General features: G+C 37.7%; 1 protein-coding gene across 20 annotated transcripts in view; it reads left to right on the top strand.

Moving 5' to 3' along the window:
• Window positions 1-27613, top strand: part of DST (dystonin) — a 482223-nt gene that overhangs the window by 343277 nt on the left and 111333 nt on the right. For 12 of the 20 annotated variants that reach the window (XM_054556941.2, XM_054556959.2, XM_054556944.2 and 9 more), the window contains 11 exons: window positions 1190-1423; window positions 2651-2803; window positions 4164-4397; window positions 4872-5138; window positions 8664-9194; window positions 10495-10671; window positions 18371-18494; window positions 23423-23631; window positions 24247-24564; window positions 25041-25207; window positions 27285-27441. In XM_054556941.2, the coding sequence (XP_054412916.2) occupies window positions 1190-1423; window positions 2651-2803; window positions 4164-4397; window positions 4872-5138; window positions 8664-9194; window positions 10495-10671; window positions 18371-18494; window positions 23423-23631; window positions 24247-24564; window positions 25041-25207; window positions 27285-27441 (2571 nt within the window). 20 annotated transcript variants of the gene reach the window in all.

The raw sequence follows: 27613 nt of genomic DNA, 5'->3' as shown, positions 1-27613 counted from the left end.
AAACGGATGACAAAATATATTTCAAAAACTATGACTTTAATATATAATAAGTGTTTAGAAAATATGACTTTGCTAAGGCTATAAAGGATTATTTCCTTTCTTTGTCTCTGGAGATGTCTTTATTTATAGTTGACACAACTATAAAATAATCACAACTTTAAGGGTACCATTCTGATGCTATCCCAAATGCCTTATCATACTCTTACACCACTGACATGTTGAGATTTTTATTTGTATATTTATTTATGTGTTAGTCACATAAATATATAATAGTATGAATTCGCCATATAAAAATCATCATATAATACATAATAATATATGTAGTACAGTCATGCGTCACTTAATGATGGAGATACATTCTGAGAAATACATTGTTAGGTGATTTTGTGTTTTGCAAACAACAAAGAGTGTACTTACACAGACCTAGATGGCATCCTTTACTACACACCTAGGCTGTGTGATATACCTGTTGCTCCTAGGCTACAGACCTCTACAGCATGTTACCGTACTGACTACTGTAGGCAGTTGTGACGCAGTGGTATTTGTGTATCTAAACACAGAAAACTACAGGAAAAATAAGGCATTGTAATCTTATGGGACCACCATTTTATATGTGACCTGTCGTATGTGGCTCATGACTGTGTTTATATGTTGTCACTTTTGGCATCCTTTTTTTTTTTTCCCCCAAGTTCTTAATTTCAACAGCATTCCTCATGAACAATGATTAGGCTCCTGGCCTGAGAGTCAGAGAACTGAAATTCTGGCATATTTCATTCATATTTCAAATCCCCCAAAGTATTTATATCTTACCACAATTACATGGATGTTGTAAATGTTAGCAAGTCATATTTTAAGGTAGATGTTTCTCTTCAGTGTGCTAAATATACCTAAGTTAGGTCTTTGCCTTTTGTCAGAGTTATATTTTAAGTGCAATGTGACAGGTAAAGATAAAACATTTTTAGAGGGATTATTTATCTTTTTATATAATACTAACTACCATGGTATTTAAATAATTAATTAATCATTTATTACTAGATGATAAATAGATTTTTGATGAATAGCAAAAAAATTCATAAAACTTGCATTCCCTGATGTGAGAAATGTATTTATAAAACATAAATATTATTGTTAATATAAATTTTATCATGGCTTAACTTTCTACTGATAACTTGTACTACTTTTTTAACAGAAAGTATTAAAAGACCTTGGACATACCAAAATGCAGCTGGAGACTACTGCCTTCGATGTGCAGTTCTTCATTTCTGAATATGCACAGGATCTGTCTCCCAACCAAAGCAAACAACTGCTGAGGCTCTTAAATACAACTCAGAAGTGTTTTCTTGATGTACAGGAGTCGGTAACTACCCAGGTGGAACGTTTAGAGACTCAGTTACATCTAGAACAAGATCTTGAAGATCAGAAGGTTTGCCTTTCTTCGTGGAGTTGGCATTCTTTGTTTTTAGTGTGAAACCATAATGTAGGTACCCAAGGAGTATAGTGTGACAGGAAAGATTTTCTGGAAAGGCATGAATGGATAAGATACAGTGTACATACAAATCCTACAGTGTATAACAATATTGTTTTCACTAATGATGCTATAATTTAGTTGATTTGAATTTTTGTGACTCCCAAAAATACTTAACTTCAAGTGAGAGTCTTGATTGCCTCCCACCCCAAGACTAGGAAATTTGAATGCACTTAGAAATTTTACACATTGAGGAACATATGACTAAAGAAGGTTAAGAGTTTCATTTTCCTCTGGGAACCAATACAGCACAGCAATTCAGAACATGGGCTCTGGAGCTAGATTGCCTGATTTCACATCCCAGCTGCACTACTCATTCATTCTGTGAACTACGGCAAGTCACTTAACCTCAGTTTAATCTTTGGTAGATTGGAAATAACAATAGCGCTTACCTGCTAGTGTTGTGAGCATTGATAAAAAGAATGTATGTAAAACACTTAGTACCTTGCCTAGCATGTGTTAGGGTCTTAGTAAACATGATCTATGGCCATAAGGTGAATAATTAGTGTATATATATATATAGTAGGAAAATGAAAGGTGCAAGTAATTAGTATTGACTTCTTAATCTTTTAGAAGATTTAATGAATTATATGAGTGCTATATCTAATAGCAATAACGAGCAAAGAGGTGAGAATGCACTTAGACATAGTGATTAAGTAAAAATATTGCATGCAATGTTCCTTTTATTATTTCTTGAAGCACCAGACATTGTCTCTAGCATGATAACCTATATACACATATCAAATATGTTAACCTACACATCACAACTAACTTCTCTTTTGATGTCCTTTTGCAGAATTAATTCTATGTGTCGCAGGTTTCAACAGCTTAAGAAAATGGGATGTTTCTTCCTGTTGGTCAGAAGTTCCATCTCTTACAAATATGCATGGCCAGTATTCTCTTGAGCAGTTTCATCTAAACATGTTCACTTTCTTTGTATATGGGATATGCTCATATTTTCTGTCTCACCTTGCTCAGTTTGTACCCTACTGCTATCATGTTTACAGCATACTTATAAAAGCTTATTAGACAAAACTTGGAAAATGTGTTCTAATAAGAAGCTATCACAATAGCGATTTTGTGACCATCATACATTTAAGATGTTTTGGGTTTTCTTCACTTTAGATTGTAGCAGAGCGTCAGCAGGAGTATAAAGAGAAACTCCAAGGGATATGTGATCTTCTTACCCAAACTGAAAACCGCCTAATTGGTCACCAAGAAGCCTTCATGATTGGAGATGGCACAGTTGAGTTAAAGAAATATCAGTCCAAGCAAGAGGTAGAATTTGGTTTTCTGTCAGCAGATCTGTGTTGATGTTATGTTCGATTACTATCATTTGGAAGTCAGTGAAGATTATTGAAAATACCAGTAATTTTACCTTTTAGAAGCAAGGCATACCCAAGACGCCCTGGGCTTGAGCTTTAAACTTTATACTAAAAGTTAGATTTCCAACTTCAAGCAAGCTAGGTAATTTTTTTGACTTTTTTTGGTAAGAGACATTGAGTGGAGGAAATATTAAAGGGGATTTGATAATGAAAATACCTTGTGTGATGAATTAGAATTTGGATTCATTTAAGGCCAACCTACTTATGACTTGCAAATCAGAGGAAATAGCCATCAGTTTGGGTTCTTTCTCTTTCTTAGCTCCTTCTTACTCCTTTCTTGCAATTTGTTCCTTTTTATTGAAGGAAAGTGCAAAAATAACAACAACAGATAAAGATATCTTTATTTTGGTGTCAGGAGAGAGAACATTTTCATTGTAAGTAGATAGCTCCTGGTTCAGATTCCAGACTCTACATTGTTAGCTTTTATAACAGTCTGTCACAGCCTCAGTTTCTTCATAGGTCACACTTTGTTACATTATTATAAAAGTTAAGTAAATATTGTGTGTTAAGTCACTAGCACAGTTAAGGTCACATAGTCATGGCTCAATAGGATTTCTTTCAATTCAAATACTTCTAAGACAAATTTGAAGAAGATTAAAAGTATGGAAAAAATAATATTAAAACTCAAACAGTATAATATAGAGAATGAAAATGCATGATAAAGGAGGAAAAGAAGAGGAAAAACTACATGGAAAAATCTAGACATAGGAAAGCTATAACTACTGAGGAGAGATCTTAATCTTGAGGTACCTAGCAGCCAGGCAAAGAAGCAAACATTACATATTACAGATTCTGGTGTTTAGAAAAGGAAAGTATCTTAGTTCACTAGGAAAATTAGTTCATTTTTATCCTGAGCGATAAACACATTAAAAAATAAAAGTTTAGAAACAATAAATATTAGCATATATTTACAAGCCTTTGTACATGTGCTCATATAATATAAAAAAATTTGGTGTGTGCAAATTTGTATAGATCATATACTGAATACTTATGTGTTTTCAGTGTTTCACTGACTGCATTCTTTCATTAAACATGAAAATTCATGCTTTTCTTTAATATTGTTTGAGTTTCAAATTATATTAAGTATTGTGATTGAAATAAATCAACTCAAAATAACCTACTGAATATGTTTATTCAAGCTACATATACTAGACTCTCTCTCTCTACTCAGCCTGTCTTTTAGAATTACAACTCTGGAAGAAGTAAATAGGTAATAATTTAATAAAATATGTTTTTTCCTTTTGTGTTAAAAGGAATTACAGAAAGATATGCAAGGAAGTGCACAGGCATTGGCTGAAGTAGTGAAAAACACAGAGAACTTCTTAAAAGAGAATGGTGAAAAGCTGTCACGGGAAGATAAGGCTTTGATTGAACAGAAGCTTAATGAAGCCAAGATAAAGTGTGAACAGCTTAATTTAAAAGCAGAACAGTCTAAAAAGGAGCTGGATAAAGTTGTGACAACAGCAATCAAGGAAGAAACTGAAAAGGTCCTTATTCAAATATGTAATGCACTATTGCTATGTCAAAAAGCTTAACAGCTACTTGATTTATTATTAAGTAGTATCCAGTGGTAGTAAATAAGGATTATCACTAAGGATTATTATGGGATTCTGGGTTTCCAGGTACATGATTGACCGAGTACTACAAGAGGTTTGAAGAGTTGGCTTTGCTTAACTTTTTCTTAATATTTAAGTGAGGTTGTGAAACTTTCTTCTTGTGAAATGTGTGATCACTCATCAATTATAGTTAAAATTTTGGAATGTATTTTTAAGAACAGGGGAAACTTCAGAGTAACTGCCTGTTGCTCTGAGGTTTAATTTCAGTTGTTAAGTTTTCAATGTGTGTCAGTTTTTAGTACCCTCATTCTAATTTAAAATGTTCTAAGTATTTACTTTTGGAATGTCTTAAAACTATGCCTTGGCCCACGTTCTGAATTCCTCCTGTGAACTTTCCCTTCCCAGGTTGCAGCGGTGAAGCAGCTGGAAGAGAGCAAAACCAAAATAGAAAACCTTTTGGACTGGTTGTCAAACGTTGACAAAGACTCAGAAAGGGCAGGGACAAAACACAAACAGGTAATCGAACAGAACGGGACCCATTTTCGAGAAGGTGATGGCAAGTCAGCAATTGGAGAAGAGGATGAAGTTAATGGTAACCTGTTGGAGACTGATGTTGATGGGCAAGTTGGAACCACTCAGGAGAATCTGAATCAGCAATATCAGAAAGTTAAGGTGTGTTGTTATAAACATATGATATCGTTCAATTCTGTTTCCAGGTTGGTAAAGAGAGAAATAACCTAGCACATGAGTTCTTTTCAAACCTTACTGCAAAAGAGATTTTTTTCTGTGTTCATCATGTCAGATATAAATAATTATGAGAGTTCTAAGCAAGTCAAAAAATAATGAGAAATAAATTGTAGAGTTGGCATTCTCCATGTAAGTAAAGTAGAATTATTATAAAGATTTAATAATAATAGTTAACATTTATAGAACAATTAAAGTGGGCACTCCTCTAAGTTCTTTCCATTTTAACTCATTTTGTCTTCCCAGTTACTCTTTGGGGTTTTTATTTTCATCTTACAGATGAGGAAACTGTAACTGACAGTATTAAAGTAGCTTTCTCAAGTTACATATCTAGAAAGGGCTGGAATTTGGATTTAAAACTAGGCCATATGTTCACTCTGCTAAATCTGAATCTGTGTTCTAAGAGAACATTATTATTATTATTATTTGAGACAAGGTCTCACCCTGTCGCCCAGGTTAGAGTGCAGTGAAATAAGCGTGGCTCACTGCAGCCTCAAACTCCCTGGCCCAATTGATCCTCCCACCTCAGCCTCCTGAGTAGCTGGGACTACAGGTCTGTGCTGCCATGCCTGGCTAATTTTTGTATTTTTTGTAGTGATGAGGTCTCTCTGTGTTGCCCAGGCTGCTCTCGAAGTCCTGGGCTCAAGCATTCCGCCCACATCCTCCCAAAGTGGTGAGATTACAGGCATGAGCCACTGTGTCCAGCCTAAGTTGAGCTCACTTAAGTTCTTTCTGAGCTCAGCTCATCTATTCAGTTAAGGCTATTGTGGAGAAGAGATATAAAAGCCCTTCTACCAATTTACTCCATGACATAAATTAAAGCTAACATTAATGCTACTATAGGAGCAAAGGCGACTTCTGTAGAACCACTTTTAAAGTGTCAGTCATTTTATTTCAATATTTGGCTTTTGACGGATGGTTTCTGGACCTCAGAAACTTTTGCAGGTCTATTTATTTTCTTCCTACTCTTCATATTTGGAATCTTTGGAATAGGATACTCCCTGTGAGGTTCTTATAGAAAATACAAATTAAACCAGAAGAAGAATGGGAGTATTTACTGCTCACAGTTTTAACGGGCTATTATAGGACCTTATTATGAAAAATAAAGTCTCTTAAAATGAAAAATCTAGTGAATTCCTAAAGGAACATTATGAGTCAGTTACAAAGAAGTCAGGAAAGGTTAGTAAGTTGACCAAAGTAGTGAGAAGTACTGGTGGGTAGACTTAAACATACAGATATCACACAGGAAAGCCCTTGGTTTTAGGCACAGTGTGGCATTTCCCATCTGATCATTTTACCTCAAAGAATATGGGAATCTGTGCTTTAGAAAATCCTAATCTGGGCCAGGCGTGGTGGCTCATGCCTGTAATCCCAGCACTTTGGGAGGCTGAGGTGGGTGGATCACAAGGTCAGGAGATCGAGACCATCCTGGCCAACATGGTGAAGCCCTGTCTCTACTAAAAATACAATAATTAGCTGGGTGTGGTGGTGCGAGCCTGTAATCCCAGCCACTCGGGAGGCTGAGGCAGGAGAATCGCTGGAACCCAGGAAGCGGAGGTTGCAATGAGCCAAGATCGTGCCACTGCACTCTGGCCTGGTGACAGAGCGAGACTCCATCTCAAAATAAATAAATAAGCAAATAAATAAATAAATAAATGAAAGTAAGTCCTAATCTGGCAGCATGGAGAGAGGGCCAAAGCACCTGAGCCAGGAACTTCTAGCTTTCAGTAGTTGTCCCATATGTCCTGGGCCAAGCCATTCTCTTCCTTCGGCCTAAGAGTCCTCATCTGTAAGAGGAAGGGGATGGATCTGATCATTTATGTGGTGTTGCATATGTCTGTCCATCCTATTTTGTGCAAAGCCCTTCTTGGGGGGGGTAGCATATCAATGTATTTCAAATACAAAAACACAAGTCTGTGGGAAAGAAGTTAGTTAAAAATATTTACTATGTGCCCACTAGGTGGCGGGCACTGTTACAGACAGTGAGGATACTAGTGTTAATGAGCCGGTTCTGAGCTGACTAATTGGGATCAGACTTACAAGTGAACGGCTGCCCCATAGCAGTGCTTCTAAGGAAGTCCTTTTCACAGCATGGAGTTATTCTCACTCAGCTCCTGTGTGCCAGCACTGTTCTAAGTACTTGGGACTCCACAGTGAGCAAAATAAATTCCCTGCGCCCCCCTTGCACACTAGTTAGTGAGAATGTTACAGCAGATAATAACTAAGTTATATGGTAGGTTAAAAGGCAGTGAGTACTAAGGGAGAAAAGGAGTTAGGTAAGGGTGGTTGAGTGTGGGGTGGGGGACCAGTTTTCAGCATTTAAACAGGACTCAATGGAGATGGGTACAATTAGCCAAGCAGATATCTGATGAAAGAGCTGTAACTAGACAACAACAGGAGAAAAAGCTCCTAAAGTGTTTACCAGGGTGGGGATGGAGGTAAGGGTGGGAGCAGCAAAGAGTCTGGAGGTAATAAAAGGGGCTCTGAGGTAATGGGAGCGGGTCATTTGGCTCTATGTACGCCATTATAAGAAATGTGGGAAATTGCCCAGAAGGAGTAGTATCTTTTTTGCCACACTTGTATGGCAAGTTGGGGTGAATGGAAGAAGATGCTTATGGCTGGAGGGAAAGGGACTTCACCTGCCTGATGCCTCCCTGCTTTCCTGAAGACTGAGGGTATCAGTAGCTCTGCATACCTGTGACTTGCCTGCAGCACACCTGCCTGGGAGCCCTGCCTTCCTGCCTTCAGAGTGGATTTGAATTTCTGGCACTTCTGCAGGAAGTGCTGTACATATGTGATCTCATGTACTCCTTAACAGCAACCTGTGATGTGTAGGAGTTATTGTCTCCATTTTCACATGCAGGAAACTGAGGCCCTGTGAAGCTGAGTAGCTGCAGGATTCTCTTTTATTATATCTGCTTCTCTAATGTCCATTGGGCTTCTCTGAATGTGCAGTGTTCTTGCTTAGTTACTTTGAAACCTTTTTAAAGCTTAAAGTTACAGATTCTTTTTCCCTATTTAAAAGTTTTTCCAGGATCATTTTGTAATAAAAAATATTGTACTTGTTTGTCCAAAAATTAGGTAAAGACATTCTTTTTTGGGTAGTTGTGAGAAAGCAGGGAATAAAATGAGATCAGATTACAGACACTTATTTTCGAATTGGAATAGAAATTGGTTTTTCCAAACTTCTGAAAAATGATGTCTGTCCTATCTGATTAAGTACATAGAGAAGATTGGAAATTTTCTTTAAAATAAGATTAGCATGCTCAAAATGCCTTGTTATTCTGAAATTCACCAATAAAAGGGAGTACGGTATAGCTTGAAAAGGGGAATGAGAAGCAAGTTGTAACCCTGTAGATCATTGACACCTGTCAGTCTTGAGGCGGCAAGGAGCTCCCTGCAGGTGTAACCCCGTTACTGCTTGAAGATTATGATCAATTTGTTTTCACATAGGCCCAACACGAGAAGATCATCTCTCAGCACCAAGCAGTCATCATAGCCACTCAGTCTGCACAAGTGTTGCTTGAGAAACAGGGTCAGTATCTCTCTCCTGAAGAAAAAGAGAAACTGCAAAAGAACATGAAGGAACTGAAAGCGCATTATGAAACTGCACTGGCTGAGTCAGAGAAGAAAATGAAGTTAACTCACTCTCTGCAGGAAGAATTAGAAAAGTTTGATGCTGACTATACCGAGTTTGAGCACTGGCTACAGCAGTCAGAACAAGAACTTGAAAACCTGGAGGCAGGTGCAGATGACGTCAATGGTTTAATGACCAAATTGAAGAGGCAGAAGAGTTTCTCAGAAGACGTTATTTCTCACAAAGGTGACTTGAGATACATCACAATTTCTGGAAACAGAGTGTTGGAAGCTGCCAAATCTTGCAGCAAGAGAGATGGTGGCAAGGTTGATACTTCTGCAACCCACAGAGAAGTGCAGCGCAAGTTGGATCATGCTACTGATCGGTTCAGGTCTCTCTACTCTAAGGTAATGTTATTTTGATTTTGTAAGGGAAAAGTCAATCTGCAATTATAGTTTTCAATTATAGTTTTGGAACAAGAGGCAAGAAACCTAAAATCCAAAACAGGAGGAAAAGGTAGCTTTAGCCTACTTCAATTTTTTTTTTTTTTTTTTTTTGAGAAGGAGTCTCACTCTGTTGCCCAGGCTGGGGTGCAGTGGCGTGATCTCGGCTCACTGTAACCTCTGCTTCCCAGGTTCAAGCAATTCTCCTGCCTCAGCCTCTCGACTAGCTGGGACTACAGGCGTGTACCCCCACGCCTGTCTAATTTTTTTTCAATTTTTAGTAGAGATGGGGTTTCACTGTATTAGCCAGGATGGTCTCGATCTCCTGACCTCATGATCCGCTCACCTCGGCTTCCCAAAGTGCTGGGATTACAGGCGTGAGCCACAGTGCCCAACCTTCTGTCTATCTTATTCACCTGCTTTACTTCTGAACAATGTATTTAAAGATGAGAAACTTAAAATTACTTTAGTTTTGAGAGCATGATTTCCAGAAGTCCCCGCTCTCAAATGCTCTAATGTCAAATGTGACCACAAGATGGCGGTTGTGCGTTGACTCTAAGCAAAAACAGATGCAGCCTCTCAAGCTTGGGAACTGGTTTCATCTCAGATTATCCTCTTCACAAACACTGCAGGTGTTTGTCTTGTATATTTGATCAGTATGTTATTTTAATACTTAATGAATAAAAGACTGTTTTGCTTGTTTTACTTCTGTGGTCAAGTAAAAGGTTTTTTTTGAAAAAAAATCTAAGAAAATATTTACTGGTTTGTAATATAATCTGAACAGACTTGCCAAGTTGCATAAATGATTTAAAGACCATCACTGGCTCTTGGACTTTGCTCCATTCTAATATAGACTCTTTGTCTTCCTTTTGTTAATTAACTTGTGCAACATATAGAAATTTATTGAGCACCTTTAAAACCCTTCCATCAAATCGATATCTATACACATGGTGTATCAAAATCTCCTTCCTCTGTTGATTGATGTCTTTATCTTTTATTCTATGTTAAGCCTCAGCTCTTGTAAATATGTTTTTGAATTGGTATAAATCCGGAACTATCTCTTTATTTTATGGTTACTTTTTGGCTTCTTATAGGGTACCTCTTCATATGAAGGAGAAAATCTTAGCCCTACAGAGTTTTTATTAACTTTGGTGGAAGTCTGGTTTTTTTTCCAAGTTACATATTTTGTAGGTCCTAAGATTATTTGATGCATATGAAAATAGTGGGTTTTAATCTTCTACCCCTTTTCTCTTTTGATTGTTAGTGCAATGTTCTTGGAAATAATCTTAAAGATCTGGTGGATAAATATCAACACTATGAAGATGCTTCATGTGGACTTCTTGCTGGACTCCAGGCCTGTGAGGCCGCAGCGAGCAAACACTTATCTGAACCTATTGCGGTGGACCCCAAAAATCTTCAAAGGCAATTAGAAGAGACCAAGGTAAAAAACGAGAGAAAGATCCACATTTCCAGTAGTCTTACTGAAAGACTTCCAATTTCTCACACTTTTGTGATAGTTTCAGCTAAGAGAGGGGAACAAATGATGTGAAAAGTATACTTCTGCCTCCAGAGGTAGTTATGACTCTATTTCTCCGCAGTACCTTCTTTTTTTTTCCGAAAAATTTTTTTTTTTTGAGATGGAGTCTCACTCCATCACGTAGGCTGGAGTGCAGTAGCGTGATCTCGGCTCACTGCAACTGCCGCTTCGTGGGTTCAAGTGATTCTCCTGCCTCAGCCTCCCAAGTAGCTGGGACTACAGGCGCCCACCACCAGCTGGGACTACAGGCGCTAATTTTTGTATTTTTAGTAGAGACGGGGTTTCGCCATGTTGGCCGGGCTGGTCTTGAACTCCTGACCTCAGGTGATCCACCTGCCTTAGCCTCCCAAAGTGCTGGGATTACAGGTGTGAGCCACCACGCCCAGCCTTCCTGATGTTTTCTTAACAGGTTTGACATTGCTGTTATGGCTTGTGACCTGCCCCTCCATCCCCAAACAAAACTCAGTATTTTCTTGGCCACTTATTTATCTTTATACTTACTTATCTTGTTCACTGTTTTTTCCTCCATTAGAATTAAGCTCCACAAGAACAGGTGTTTTTGTCTGCTTTATTCATTGCTGTATTCACAGCACCTAGAATATTACCGGGCCCAAAGTTGGTACTCAATAAATATTTGTTAAGGAATGGACAGTTGGAAGGGAAGAAGGGATGCTACCATCATATTCAGCGGTTCTAAGAACCAGGATTAGGGTTCTTACTGAATATCTTCATGATTCGTAGAGATACAAACTTGAATAATTACTCAGTACAGTTCTCAAAAAGTCCACCTGCTGTTTCAGAAATACAGGCTCGATGTCAAAACTGCATAACAGTGGGATTCTCAGTCATACAGTGGTGGAGAGTTTTTAATCTATTTTTATAATGTAAAACTTATTTTAAAATTCTAAAGTAAAGGATGAGAACTAATGTGACCAATAATTTTGAGTTTAAAAGTTTCATTTCATAAATCTATTATATGATTCCATTTCACAGGTTAACAATAGTAGGTTATTACTGCTATAGCTAGAAAATAAACACAGGATTGCCAGTTAGACAACTGTCTTTCAGAAGTTAATTGCATATCATTTACAGAGTCAAAAAATTGTGCTGTTAACATGGGAAACAGGTACCCTGATGGGCAAGCTTAAAGTTAGGTATTGCCTGAGATTGACAACTCTGGAAAGCTAAGTCATACCTGGGTGAAATGTGGCAGGTTAATGTCAGGCAGAGAGAAGGCCTGTGAAGGGGTGGGAAGCATAGGATGAGAGCAGGGAAGGAGGTCAAGCTGGGAGTTCAAGAGGGTGGAGGGCACTGCTTCTTTCCCGGGCTGAAGAGTTTATCCAGCCCTTCACTGGACACTAGGGAGATGTTGTGGGCCAGATCAGCATCCCCAGATCCATGCAGCCTCCTCAGGGTTGCTTCCTTTTTTCCAATGTGCATTTTCATTCCTGTTTTTTTTTCCTTTCTCCTTTCCACAGGTATAAGAACAAACCTGTCTTAATTAAGTTTTTCGTTCCCCATGTATTGTATATTCAAGGACAAGATATGTGGTGGGGGTAGAGGAGATACTGTGACATTAAGGTCATTATTTTAGTAGGAAATATGTATCATTTAAAATAATTATTGATTGCATGTATTACATTTAATTAGGAAGTTATTTTAAGTATAGAATATGCATAAAATAGAAATAACACATTTTAAGTTAGATCTATATTAGTAAACAGATTATATTCTATATAAAAGTAATTTTTATATAACTAGAGCAGAAAAAGAATAAAACCCAAAGAATGTGATGGTTTTTTAATTAAACAGATACATGGATAAATTTTAAAACGGAAAAACCTATTTAGTAATTGCTGCAGAAGACTCTTATAGTCCTAAGACAGTTAAAGAAATATGAAAAAGAAAGAGATCTCAAAGGAGAATGAATTCTAATTAAGTTATAGCATAATTTTAAAAATTAAATGTACAATTAAAGTTGTTGCTGATAATGCACATATTTTTCTCTCAGAAGATTTCAGAATGTATCAAGGATAAATTTTTATGAAGATTAGGTGGCCTCCATTTCTTTGATGTTTATTAACATTTTACAACTACTTTTAACAATAATATAAACCCATGAGACTACTACAAAAAATCAATCTTTCTACATGTAACATACTATCTTCTACTTATATTCTGATGAATCATAAATGTAATTTTTGGGGCACCCAATTTGTTCCTTTCATTTGAAATATTTTTGGCCAATAGCATGTTGTTATTAGCATTATTATTCAAAGAACTGTTAACTGTGTTGTCAACAGTCTGATACCACTAGGCCATAATAACACTCCTCAAGATCCCCTTCCAGGGAAATTAGTGGATAAAACAAGATTTTAGCCCCATAAGAGGTACAGAAAACAGGATTTTGGGACCAGTCTCAAGGCCTGCGTGTGGAACCAGCAATGGGGATTGCATTGACTGACAATGTCAGCCTTCCAGACTTGCACTGATCTCTGGGGTGGTGTTAAGTCAGGAAACTTTTATGAATTGTACAAATGCTTGAAAGTGTATAGACTTCGCTGTCTTCTGGTCCCAACAGGTATTCTCTTGTCACAGATCCTTCTTTCATGTCTTAATTTCCTTGAAATCCCTTCAAAACAATATAAGGTACCCATTTGAATACCGTAATTAACAGTTTTTTTTCCAAAATAGCACTATAAACAACTGTTATTGTTAAATTAGGACCTTGATACTTGCTAGGAATTAAAAATGATTAATTAATCTCTTGAATGTAACTGTCAAGAGTAAAGGCATGTGATGTTTTGAGAAGAAGAGGTGAAGAAGACATGCTTCTTTTATAATGCACTTCTAAGTTTTAAGCTGGTAGTCAGGGCCATCTTTGGTATTGGATATTCTAATAGAACCATGATCACTTTTAGATGTATTTATTCATTCAGTAAAGGTTTGTATGCTGAGTTTCATGAAGGCACAAAGATGTTAAAACCCTATCTCTGCCCTTGGTGAACTCACATTCTAAAAAAAATTTTCGGAGGGTACCCTTCACTTACTTCATCTCCTAAATAACCATGTTATATGAATAAGCCATCCCTGTGGTCTAGATTCAGTGTGGTCACAGGTAAAAAGTTCACGTGTTGAAGGATTTTTTTTAACACTTTCCATAATTAAACTGCTAGGAGAATTTTTCAAACAGATCCACTCTGATGAGGATTCTTTGGCATCTTGAAACAACTGTAGGTTCTGGTATTCTAGATCCTATGTTGGTCATGGTTTGGTGGGCCTTTTGACATATGCACAGACTGCCTGTATGTCATCTCAGTTTCTTGGATTATGAAGATTAGTTGAGGAAATTTTTGCCATTAGCTTTAGGCATTTAAATAATGATAATAAATAATGCTGAAATAGAAGAAAACCTTTTTAGTTAGGTCTTACATCTGATATGTTCATTTATTTACTTAGTTGCTCATTTATTCCAGAAAAAAATTTTTGGAGCCTGCTATGTGTCAAGCACTGATCTAGGCACTAGTAATAGAAAGCCGAAAGGGATGACTTCCTAGTTCTCAAGAAGGCTATAGTTTGATAGAAGACACAGATAAATCCAATAATAGTCACAGGGTATTTATGGGATTTCCTGTAAGGAGTACTTACTAAAGCTAGGAGTGAAGAGAGACTTAGGGAAGGTTTTCCAGCTGAGTATTAAAAGGTGAAGAAGAGCCAAGTTCAGGATGACAGGGGTAGGTTGCATGAAAAAGTTGGTATGTAGAGTTTCTAAGACATTGGGTCCAGCATGAATAAATAGCTAAGAAATAGCTGTGTTGGACATTTCTGGAACAGAAAGTTGAGATTGATGGTAGAATTAGGGAATAGATTTCATTGGACCTTTTATAGCATGCTCAAGTCTTAGCCTTTTTGTCAAGGGAGACTACTAAGAGATTTTAACAGGGAGTTATATTTGACTGTTCTTGTGTTGCTATAAAGAAATACTTGAGACTGGGTAATTTATAAAGAAAAGAAGTTTAGTTGGCTCACGATTCTACAGGCTGTACAAGCATGGCACTGACATCGCTCAGCTTCTGGGGAGGCCTCAGGGAACTTTTACTCATGGTGCAAGGCAAAGCAGGAGCAGGCATGTGACATGGCAAAAGCAGAAGCAAGTGAGAGAGAGAGAGAGAGAGGGAGAGAGGTGGGGCGGTGGGGAAGTGCTACATACTTTTAAGTGACCAGATCTTGCTAGAATTCACTCACTGTCGAGGACAGCACCAAGACGATGATGGTAAACCATTCATGAGAAATCATCTCCCACCAGGTTCTACCTTGAACATTGCGGATTGCATTTCAGTGTGAGATTTGGGCGGGGACAAATATCCAAACTATATCAGGGGTGATATGTGGTCAGATATATATTTTAGATAGAACACATTAGGAGCTATATTAGAGAAGTGATTGGAGGCAGGATCTAACGCAGTTAGGATTCTTTTTTCAACAATCCAAGAGAGAGATTATCCTGGAATGATCCAGAAATATGGAGCAAAAGTTGACTTTTAAAAAATATTAAGCAGGTAAAATTGTTGATTGATTTGTACGTGTGGAAAAAAAAGCTTTAAATGGTTGATTTGCATGTGGAAAATAAGCCTTAGGATGGAATCTAGGAGGAACTTCAGGTTGACTATTTGGGTAGTTAGATATACCCCAGGAGAAAGTATAGGTACAGAGAATGAGATGATGAGTTCAGATTCAGCTTTTTTGAGTTGGAGGTGACTGCATACATCCAGATGGAAATACTCAAGAGGCAGTTGGAAAGCTAGGCCCATGGCCAAGGATGAGTTCACATCTACAACTGGACATTGGGGGCTTTGAAATCCAAATGCAGGAGTAGAAGAGGAGCGTGAGTCGCTTAAGATAAATTAAAGCTGGGAATAGGCCTATGTGGCCAGGCAGCCCACTTTTGCAGAAATCTGTAAGAGCTGTTAGAAATGCAGGGTCAAACTTCTGGAAGACGTATCTATGGCTCCTGCTTCCACCTTTTTTTTTCCTCCTTCCCATTGTTGAGCCACATCTGTTCACTCAGAGATACACAGGGACCGCTACTCATTAAATTCAAGGACTCATTAGTCTTTCAGTTTACATTATCCTTTCCGAAGCAATTGACACTGTTAACTTTTCCACTTCTCTCTTCCTTTAATCTTTGGGGACAGAGTTATTCTGGGCCCGTTTCCACCCCATCAGTTACATGTGTTCTTTTTTTTTTCTCCCCATCACTTATATATAAATATTCTCCATGATTCTTTAGAATCTCCTTCTCTGGCATTCCTGTGCTTTCTTGTTTAGGAGTCACATCATGTATCTTGACTTCCAATTCTCTATGTCTGTTTCCAGTTTGGGTTCCAAGTCTCTTCCATTTCCAGTTTTGCTGTTTCCTTCTGGAGGATGGTCCCAAAAGCACTTTGAAATCATGAATTCCAAAACAGGCATTCCTTTACTCTTAGCTTGCTCTCACTTTTTTTTTTTTTTTTTTTCTTTAATATATTCCACTAATTGGCTGGGAGCATTAGCTCATTCCTGTAATCCCAGCACTTTGGACAGCTGAGGCGGGAGGATTGCTTGAGCCCAGGAGTTTGAGACCAGCCTGTGCAATGTGGCAAAACCCTGGCTCTACAAAAAATACAAAAAAATTAGCTGGGCATGTTGGCGTGCACCTGTGGTTCTAGCTAATTGGGAGGCTCAGGTGGGAGGATCACCTGAGCTTGGGAGGTCGAGGCTTCAGTGAGCCGAGATTGTACCAGTGCACTCCAGCCTGGGCAACAGAGTGAGACGCTGTCCCCCCAACCAAAAAAAAAAAAAAAAAAGTAAGAAAGAAAAAGTAAATTCCGCTAATTACCTAGGCTCAAAATCTTTGGACACTTCTACTCTTGTCTCCTTTTGTCCTGTGTTCCTGCCCTCTCCAGCAGTGCTGTCTACTAGAACATTCTGTGATGATGAAATTTTTTATTTTTTTAAATTTTTATTTATTTATTTATTTTAAGAAAGTAGGAATATCACTCTGTCACCGAGTCTGGAATTAACAGTAGCATGATCATAGCCCACTGCAGCCTCAAATTCCTGGGCTCATGCAGTCTTCCTGACTCAGCTCCTGAGTAATTGAGACTACAGGCACAGACTACCATGCCCAGCTAATTTTTTAATTTTTTTTTTGTAAAGACAAGGTCTCACTTTATTACCCAGGCTGGTCTTGAACTCCTGGCCTCAAGTGATCCTCCCAAGTTGGCCTCCCAAAAAGCATTGGGATTACAAGTGAGCCACTGCACCAGCTGGAAATACTTTATTTATATTTTGCTCTGTTCAGTTGGTAGCCACTAGCCACAGTGACTACTTAGCACTTGAAATGTGGCTACTGTAACCAAGGAATGGAATTTTTAGTTGTTTAAAATTTCAATTAGTTTAAACTTTAAAAGCTACATGTAGTTGGTAGCTACCATAGTGGCAGCACAGCTTTACATGGTGTTACCAAGTGCTTTGGACTCTTCCCAACTCTGTAACTAATTCCACCTTCTCAGTCCAAACAGACCAAACGGTGGAATTGTCTTCAGCCCTCGGCCTTCAGTGGTCCTCACTGCTTTGTTGCTGCTGAAGTTGTCCCCAGCTGGTATCTCTGCTTTATTTCGTTTCCATTGGACTTTTCCCACGCAGTGCTACAAATTTAGCCTTCCTATAGGACAGCCCTGAGCATCTCAACCCCTTACCCAAAAGCCCTGCATAACTCCCCATTGCTATGGGATAAAATGTAAACCCCTTAGCCTGATGTTTGAAGCCTTTCCAGGCCTATTTCTATTTACTCACCCATAAGCATTGTCAAACTGGATGGGACTCTCCCCTTCTCCTGTGATTCTTCTGTCCTCATCTTTGTGTCTTCTGTTTGTTCTGCAGGGAGTTGTTCTCCCAAATCCATACTTTCTTAAGGAGCCATCTCAGTGTCAATGACCATTGAGGTGGCCCTCATTTCCCTCCCATTTTTTTCCTGTTAACTTCCAGCAGCATTTTTTCAGACTCACCTGTGGTACTTACCACTTCCTGCCTCAAACCATAAAATCCATGAAAGTAAGCTTCGTGTCTGTTTTTATTTTTGTATATTCACAAAATGTAGCAGAATTAACAGAAATAAACATGACTCAGTATTGAGTCAGGATCTACAGATTTGGGCAAGCTTATTTATCTCCTTACCTGGAGTCAGAAGTGGTCTCAAATTTTTGGTTGTTGTTTGTTTTAGTAGTAGTTGGGGTATTGTACAAAGTCTAGAAGTAGGGGTTAAGGGTATAAAGTTAGAGGGTTGTATGATCAGGAACCAGGGAAATTATTATGAACATACGCTCAAAGGTTTATTTCGAAACTTAATTTGTATTATGTAGACTGGCTGATGCTTTTGCTAATGCTGCTTTATAACTGGCCTTATTCAAAGAACTCTGGAGTAAGTTGATGATGAAAGTTGGTATGATGAAAAGTTTATTCTGTCCAATTTTACTTTATCTTATTAGAAATCATTTTGTCCACATTAGAAATCTATTATTTAGTCCTACTGAGTATAATTGAAAAGCGTTTAATCCTACAGGCTCTGCAAGGACAGATATCAAGTCAGCAGTTTGCTGTAGAGAAACTGAAGAAAACGGCTGAAGTACTTTTAGATGCCAGGGGATCTTTACTTCCAGCCAAGAATGATATCCAGAAAACACTTGGTAAGATATTCATGTCCTTGCTTCCTGTCTCACCGGTAAATTCTAAAGAAAGGTGTCCTAATAGATATGAAGAAAAGAGTTCACTAGTTATGGATTGTGTTCTATGTGCTCTTTCTCTGTGAAATGGTGTTCCTGCATCTGGGAAAAGGCATGCCTTCTTTGGCAGGTATATTAGAATCTTACAGGCGGGAGCTGTGTGTCTTGAAAAGAGTATATTTAAATTTAAATTTGATATTTAGAAAACGTAAAAGAAACTCGCTATGTAATGTCCACCACAGGAAGTAGAATTTCACAAAATTCTCTTGGTCGATGGGATTGGGCAGAGTTAGGCCTCCAACTTAAGGCCAAAGTAGAATCTCTTTATCAATAGTGGGAACATGGGTTTAAGAGGTTGAGAAATGTGCTTAATTGAATTGAATTGAATTTATTTATTTTTAGAGACAGGGGTTACTTTATTGCCCAGGCTGAGTGCAGTGGCCCAATCATGTCTCACTGCAGCCTTGACTTCCTGGGCTCAAGCAGTCTTCCTCATCTCAGCCTCCTGAGAAGTGAGGACTACAGGAATGCTCTATCATGCGCAGCTAATTTTTTAAATTTTTTTGTAGAGATGGGGTCTCACTATATTGTCCAGGCTAGTCTCAAACTCTTGGGCTTAAATGATCCTCCCCAAATGTTTTGTGCACAAAAGTACCACTACAGCTGTAATCAAGTTTCTAGTATCACTAAAGAACTGGTGTAACTGAGCTCTCAATTTGAGTGAGGCCACTAAAAAACTTCTAGAACACAGAGAAGTGGGAAGACTTCTCAAAGCACATCTCTCAGTCTGGGTGCAAAAGCTCACATCTGTAATCCCAGCATTTGGGGAGGATCATTTAAGCCCAAGAGTTTGTGATTAATGTGTTTCTTGAGAAAAGAGCTGTTGTATATTATCTTTCTATCTACGCACAGTATTTAGTTTATACCAAATGTGCAGTGGATCATCAATACATATTTTTTACTATCTTACATATGTATTTTTTGTTTTCACTGCCCTGCTTTTCACAATATTTAATGTTATTGTATATTTCTATGTGTGAATATGTGAAGTAAAAATATTCCACAACAGATGATTAGACATATGTTTTACCCTAAATAGAGCGTGAATTAAAATCTGAGTCAAAATTTTATTTGAAGAGAAGAATGGAACTTAGCTCTTTTAATATCACTGTGTAGAAGGGAAACCCTGTCTTTCATTCTTACATGTATCCAGATGTTTTTTATTATGTACCCCTGTCAAAAATGATCTTCAGCCTGCATCCCCATATATGCAGATATATGTATAAGTCATGTGAACATATTACTGTATTATTATATGTGTTATAAAACACAAAAGTATAGAGTTTTAAAGTATAAAATGAAAATATGAATGGAAGTTCTAACATTTTGTTCCTCTGTCCCAATGCAGCATCTCATATATCCACATTAGATACCATTGCTATGAGGACTTGGGTATAAGGATATGAAGGAGAAAGAAAGACTATCTTATTTGTATTTCTGTTACTCGAAGAGGCATTTTGACATTTTTTTCTTGTTGTTAAGTGTACATAGTTTCACTTTTAGTTGCTTAAAATTCATTTGTTACATTATTTTAAAACTAAAACTTCTGGCATAATTTTCTAGGAAATATGTGACACTATTTAAGGTATAGAGGAGTTTCTCTAAGATCTTTCTGACTTCTAAGAAAACCAATGATTTAAAAAAATAACATTCTTACAGTAGATTTTTATACCTTTTTCTAAAATAACTTTTAGCTTACTAAAATCAAGAATTTACTTCAGTGACAATATTTTATCACTAAGAAGTACAAACTAAACAGTGTCTTCGTTTAGGCTACTATGACAAAAATACCATCGGCTGGGTAGCTTAAACAACATACATTTATTTCCCATAGTTCTGGAGGCTGGAAATCAGAGATCAGGGTGCCAGTATGGTCGGGTTCTGATGAGGGCCCTTTTCCTGGCTTACAGATGGCCACTATCTTGCTGGTAGAGAGTGGTAGAGAGACATCACTTCTCTTCTGTTTCTTCTTCTAAGAGCGCTAATCCCATTTACACGGGCTCTACGCTCATGACCTAATTACCTCCTCAGAGAGAGAGAAAACCTGATTGTTTTTGCTACTCACTCTCATACACCATTGATCATGACACAGAACACTTCTGTGACCAGACGTGTGTGTATTTCTCCCCATACGCCAAACAATTCTCCAACAGATACCAGCTGGATGTCCTATAATTCAATTCAATTCAATTCAATTCTGACACTGTCTACCTGGAATTAGCTTCAGACCCCACAGGTTAAGGGGTCAGTCTCATAATGCTGCCCCGATTTCAGATACCAATCACAAGTCCCAAATTGTGATCCGTATTTCAGACTGATCAGCTATAAATTAGGGTTCCCATGACCCTCCTCACGTTCAGTTAATTTGCTAGAGTGACTCACAGAACTCAGGAAAAGACTTTACTTACATTTACCCACTTACTATACAGAATATTACAAACGATACAGATGAACAGCCAGATGGAAGAGATACACAGGGTGAGGTATGGGAGAAGGGCAGCAGAATTTCTATGCCCTCTATGGGCGTGCCACGCCCAGTACTCCATGTGTTCAGCTATTCAGCAGCTCCCCAAACGAATCCTATTGGGTTTTTATGGCAGCTTCATTACATAAGCATGATTGATTACATCATTGGCCATTGGTAGCAGCTCAATCTTCAGCCCCTCTTCCCTCCTCACAGGTTGACGGGGTGACAGTTCCAACTGTCTAATCACATGGTTGATTCCCTGGCAACATCTGCCACTGTCCCCTGCTCCCCCTACCCTAAGACTATCCAGGAGGCCACCAGGCATCACCTCATTCAAACAAAAGATGCCCCTCACGAAGAAATTCCAAGGGACTTAGGAGCTCTGCCATACACTCCTATCACTCAGGAAATCACAAAGGTCTTAGGAACTCTATGTCAGGAACTGAGGTCAACGACCAAATATCAGAACAAAAGATTCTCTTAGTGTCTGTATTACTGAGGAAATCGGAAGGGTTTTAGGAACTCTATGTCAAGAGCTATGGTCAGAGACCAAATATTTCTTATTATAAGATAGTATCACATCTTCCAAAGGCCCCAGCACCCAACACTATCACATTGGGACTTTGGCCCCAATACATGAATTTTGGGGGACACATTTAGTCTATAGCAAACAGTAACACTCAAATCTGTTAATTATATGAAAATAGCTGGCTTTCCTTGGGAAGTCACTTATTATGGCTGAACAGATCACTGATTTTACTTACCCTGTTGATGCAGTTGCCCAATTGAGAAGTTGCTAACCTGCCAACTTCAAGCTGCCATTCAGAGCATGTGCTCTTGTGAGTTTCCAAATTAGAGCTCATTTTTTTCTTCAACTTTTATTTTAGAATCAGAGGGTACATATGCAGGTTTGTTAGAAAGGTATATTGTATGATGCTGAGGTTTGGCATATGATCGAACCCATCACCCAGGTAATGAGCGTAGTCTCCAATAGGTAGTTTTTCAGTCCTTACCTTCCCACCCCTCTCCCCCAACTAGTAGTTTCCACCGTCTATTGTTTAGAGCTTATTTTTGAACCTACTGCTTGTTTCCTCTGCTGATGGCATTTTCGTGCATATTAAATGCTGTCTCCCTCCCCACTCAGTATGCTGATGGGCTTCATTGCGTTTTAGTAAGAGGAGCATGATTTTCTCTTTAAATCATCCAAACTTAACCTCTCACTCCAGTGAAAATTTTCAAGATGTTTTCTCATGATGTAGCATTAGAACAATTATATTATTTTGTTGTATAGATTATGTTTCATGGGCCAAACACAAGTCAGTAAGATGTTAGAGATGTTTCAGGACACAGCTTTTCCCTACTGAAGTGTTCTACAATGTATAAGACTAAAGCATTCAGAAATAATTAAAATATTTTCAAATTCTCGGACAGTAAGTGATAAATAAATTTAAAACATCATTTTCCAGAGAGAAAGAGATGAATACATTAAAAACCATTGTTGTTTGAACTTTTTATTGGTCTACAATATAGAATGTAGGATTTTAACATGTAGGGCTTTAGTCAAGTGAAAACTAGACCAGAAAGGGTTTTTTTTTTTTAGCATCTTGAATCTTTAGAATTGAAGGTAAAGTTTATCCTCATATGAGATAGGTAGGTTAGCCTGTTAAGTTTATTTTTCTCTTTTGTCTGCTGTCAAACTTTTAAATAAATTCAATTTGTGTATATTTTAGAAGCATAATCTCAACTTTAAATGGATTTTCATTGTTGCCTATTTTCTTAATTACTTGCATCTGCCAGTTTCTGTGCATTTGAGTGATTTGCTTAAGTTGTGAAGTATGACAAAAGCTTAGCATGCACGTGTATGAAGGAGGGAGAGAGGGTGATAATTTTTATATGTAAAAGTTAATTCTTCAGAAATCTTTGTAACTGTGTATTGTCTTGAGAATAGCTGTGTGTGACTCACCTTTTTTCCCCCATGAGTAATTTTCAATAAGTATGGCTAATGTGAAATGTCAGATTGAGAACCAGTATTTATTTCAGAGATTTGCTGTTCGGACCACTCTGTTATCTCTCTGAGACAATTCAAATGTTTATGCGTCCAAAAAAATCTCTTTTCAAATGCAGATGGGATATATATTAACTTTTGAAAAAAGATTTCAATTTTCAGTTTCCATTGGGCTCTTTTCTTTCTTTGTATTTTAACATTTTAGGTGGTGTTCTGATTATGCGTTGGGAATTTATCATTGAACTTTTTATTTTTAAAATTTTTTGTGTGGAAATTGTATGATTCACCTTCATGTGTTTTTGAAAAGGGATAGGGCAAAGAGAACTTTGTGGTTAATATTTCCTGATCTGTTTGGAGTAGATGACATTGTTGGGAGATATGAGGATCTGTCCAAGTCTGTTAATGAACGAAATGAAAAACTCCAGATAACCTTGACCCGTTCACTGAGTGTGCAGGATGGCTTGGATGAAATGCTGGACTGGATGGGAAGTGTGGAAAGTTCTCTGAAAGAACAAGGTCAAGTGCCTTTAAACTCTGCTGCTCTTCAGGATATCATCAGTAAAAACATTGTAAGTGACTTTAAAAAAAAGTCCCATTTTCAGTTTTTAAAAAAAAACAGTTTTATAAGCTCAAAGTATAGTTAGATTTAAGATAAACTTAAGGATACAAAAAAGAGACATTTACTGAATGTGAGTGTGGAAAGTAATGCTCGCACAAAATCAAGTGTGTAAAATGGTTTATCTGTGAAGAAGTGTAGGAAGGGCTTTGTGTACTTTTTCTTGAATATTATTCATTATAGAGGGCTTATGCATACATTGAGTCTTATCTTGTTTATCATTGTTTCAGCCAGCTGCACATGAGGTTAATCAGATCAGTCTTGTCTAGTCTTTTAAGAATTAGGACCATGGCTAATCCCCAGGCTCCATTAGATTCTAGGGGTTGCTGAGTAGCAGCAGCCTCCTGCCTCATTTGAGCAACTAGCCAGCTGTTCTTCACTCTCTCAGAGAGATTTAAGATGGCATTCCTCAAGGGACAGACCAAACTTGTCATTCAGTTTCAACTGTTAACCTTCCTAGGCACAGGTTGTGCAAGCTTATGTTGTTAGGAATAGTCATTTTAAAAAATTCTGTCACATTATTTATAAACATCATAATAAAACATATGCAATATTTGGTTTATTTTAGATGTTGGAACAGGATATTGCAGGTCGTCAGAGCAGTATAAATGCCATGAATGAAAAAGTGAAGAAATTTATGGAAACAACAGATCCATCGACTGCATCCTCACTGCAAGCCAAAATGAAAGACTTGTCTGCTCGGTTTTCAGAAGCAAGTCATAAACACAAAGAAACTCTTGCCAAAATGGAGGAGCTAAAAACCAAAGTAGAACTGTTTGAGAACCTCTCAGAAAAGCTCCAGACATTTTTAGAAACAAAAACTCAGGCTCTTACTGAAGTAGATGTGCCAGGAAAAGATGTTACTGAATTGTCTCAGTATATGCAGGTATGTCTCCCTTACTACTCAGGAGGCTAATCAGATAGATTAATAGTTAGGGCAAACTCATATACTTATTGCCAGAATTATAATTGGCAGTCATTTTAATTGCTTATAGATTAGTAAAGATCTATGTTTTACTCCTTTAAAAATCTCAAACCTTATCTTTTCTTTGAAGCCTTTGCTGATTGGAAATAAATATCATTTATCACATGTATCATAGGTAGTATAAGTATCATCTTACGTACCAGAAGCCACAAAGGGACAAAATATAGAATGCATTTTAAATTAAATAAGGTTTACTGTGTTCTCTTTCAAATAGCCTATTTGCATGTTTACTATATTTAGAATACTGGCCATAGGCAGACTCATTCTTACGTGAAAGTATGAATAGAGCCATTCTGATCCCACACAGACCTCTGGGTGGAATGCCATTTGAAGATCTAGCAACATTTATATTGACTGAATATCTTAATGCTTTGTAGGAATCAACTTCTGAATTTTTAGAACACAAGAAAGATCTTGAAGTTTTGCATACTCTCTTGAAGGAGATATCCAGCCATGGCTTACCAAGTGATAAGGCTTTGGTCTTTGAAAAAACAAATAATTTGTCAAAGAAATTCAAGGAAATGGAGGATACCATCAAAGAAAAGTAAGTACCACTTTAAAAATTATATTTTATTCTGTTTATATTAATTAGAGCGAGATACTTGTATTTACTTATATAGATAATGAAACAATTTTGAAAACGAGAATAAGCATAGGGCTACTTTATAAATGTTTTTATATTTTGATCATTTTTTGCTATTAAAATTAACTGCATTATTTGGTTTAACATTTAGAAGGAAAATTCAATACTTCTTACATAAAAGTGGAAAATGTTGCATAAGAAAAATGATGGTGGTAGTGTATTACTGAAAATGATCTAAACTTGCTGTAGTCTCTGAAGCCTAGGGCAAATATCACATTTTTATTTGCAAAGGCAGAAATAACCTTGAACAACAGCTTGTGGTTCTTTGCTTTCTGAGCTCAACTCAGAAACGATGTGCAATTTCAATATGGCCTTTTTAATATAATAGTTTACTTTTTAAAGAGCAGTAGATGAGATATGAACCTGTGAAAAAAACACTATTAGAAACAAGTGAATGAACCCAAGTTGAGCTAAAAAGCTGTACAGGGCCTTGTGACTGAGCTTTTGTGTTTCTGATCTCATGTTAGTTTAGAATATACATCGGATTTTGCTAAAGTTTATATAGAAAAGCCTCAGAACATAGAAAAGTCATTTCTCTTCCAACCACTCGTCTTTATTTCTTCAGAATTTTCTATCTAAAATGTTTGAGTGCTGCCTTTACTTCTCACAGAGCTATATGGTCCATCCTGTCATATGGTATTTAATTCACATTGCATAGCAGAAATGTTCTTGGTTTTCTTAGGTGATCTCTAGGTTGTTTCTTCTTTCAAATGGGTCCAACTTTAAAATAATGTAGTCATCAGTATTCGTCCAGCTGCAGTACATTCTTATCTGCCAGCGTTCTGCACGCTTGCGTATATGTACGTGTCATCCACATGCCAGATGTAACTGTCCTCACAGTTGTTCATGTGCTGGGCATGTGCACTGCCTCCGTGGTGCCGAGCATACAGAACGACCCATACAGTTCACCAGGGAGTGCCTCTGTAGGGGAGGCACACATGAAAATTCTCTAGTCACTAGGTTTCATCTCATTTTGGGAAACTTGAATCTGGACTACCTGCAGCAGTTTATCCATCCATAAACGTGACTGTAGTATAGTGTAGAAACCACTAGGTGGCATTATGTTTTCCTCATGTCAGTGATTGTCAACCTTTCCCTTATGGTTCTGTGCCTGCCGGCATTCAGCATCACATAAAGGGGACAGATCAAAGCTCATTGAATCTAAATAATGTTCAAACTGTTTGTGTATTCTTAGAGTTTGTGTAGCATTATAGAAAGTGCCATTACATGTGGGCTACAGATTTCTTGAATACGCCTATCTTTATCAATGAACCTTGCCTGAGAAATAGACCAATAGTTATTTAGCTCAGGGGTCCCCTGACCCCTGAGGTATCTACTGGTCTATGGCCTATTATGAACTGGGCTGCACACTGGGAGGTGAGTGGTGGCAGCAAAGCTTCATCTGCATTTACAGCTGCTCTCCGTCTCTCGCATTGCTGCCTGAGCTCTGCCTCCTGTCAGATCGTCAGAGACATTAGATTCTCATAGGACCATGAACCCTATTGTGAACTGCATGCAAGGGATCTAGGGTGCATGCTCCTTATGAGAGTCTAATGCCTGATGATCTGCCACTGTCTCCCATCACCCCCAATTGGGACTGCCTAGTTTCAGGAAAACAAGCTCAGGGCTCCCATTGATTTTACATTATGGTGAGTTGCATAATTATTTTAATATATATTACAATGTAAAAATAATAGAAATAAAGCACACAATAAATGTAATGCATTTTAATCATCCCAAAACCATCCCCCCTACCTGGCCTGTGGAAAAAATCTTCTACGAAACTGGTCCCTGGTGCCTAAGAGGCTGGGGACTACTGATTTAGCTGATTTCACTTGTCACCTATGAAACCTTTCCTCCTGTATCAAAGGGTTAGAGTACATGGAAGATGGTTTCTTAACATTGTGTGACATGAGAATAATAATTTGCTTATTCTTCTTTCTGTGACTTAAATTCTTGTATGATTTTTGTTATGTAGAAAAGAAGCTGTAACTTCTTGTCAAGAACAGTTGGATGCTTTCCAAGTTCTTGTTAAATCATTGAAGTCATGGATAAAAGAAACAACAAAAAAAGTTCCCATTGTGCAGCCTTCTTTTGGTGCAGAGGATTTAGGAAAATCTTTGGAAGACACTAAGGTGAATCATTGTTATCTAATACTAAATTTCCGTTTGTGTCAATAATGAAAGATTAAAAGACTAATGGTAGTTTTCTTTGATCTAATATCATCTAAGTTTGATCCTCATACATGTACTGTATATTTTGTTGACCTTTGGAAATCATGGCATGGGGCTTAACTAATTCTTTTGG

The sequence above is a fragment of the Pongo abelii genome, chromosome 5, assembly GCF_028885655.2.
Source record: "Pongo abelii isolate AG06213 chromosome 5, NHGRI_mPonAbe1-v2.0_pri, whole genome shotgun sequence".
NCBI classification, from domain to species: Eukaryota; Metazoa; Chordata; class Mammalia; order Primates; family Hominidae; genus Pongo; species Pongo abelii.
The sequence above is the reverse complement of the archived record's forward strand: the minus strand, read 5'-3'. Positions and strand labels throughout refer to the sequence as shown.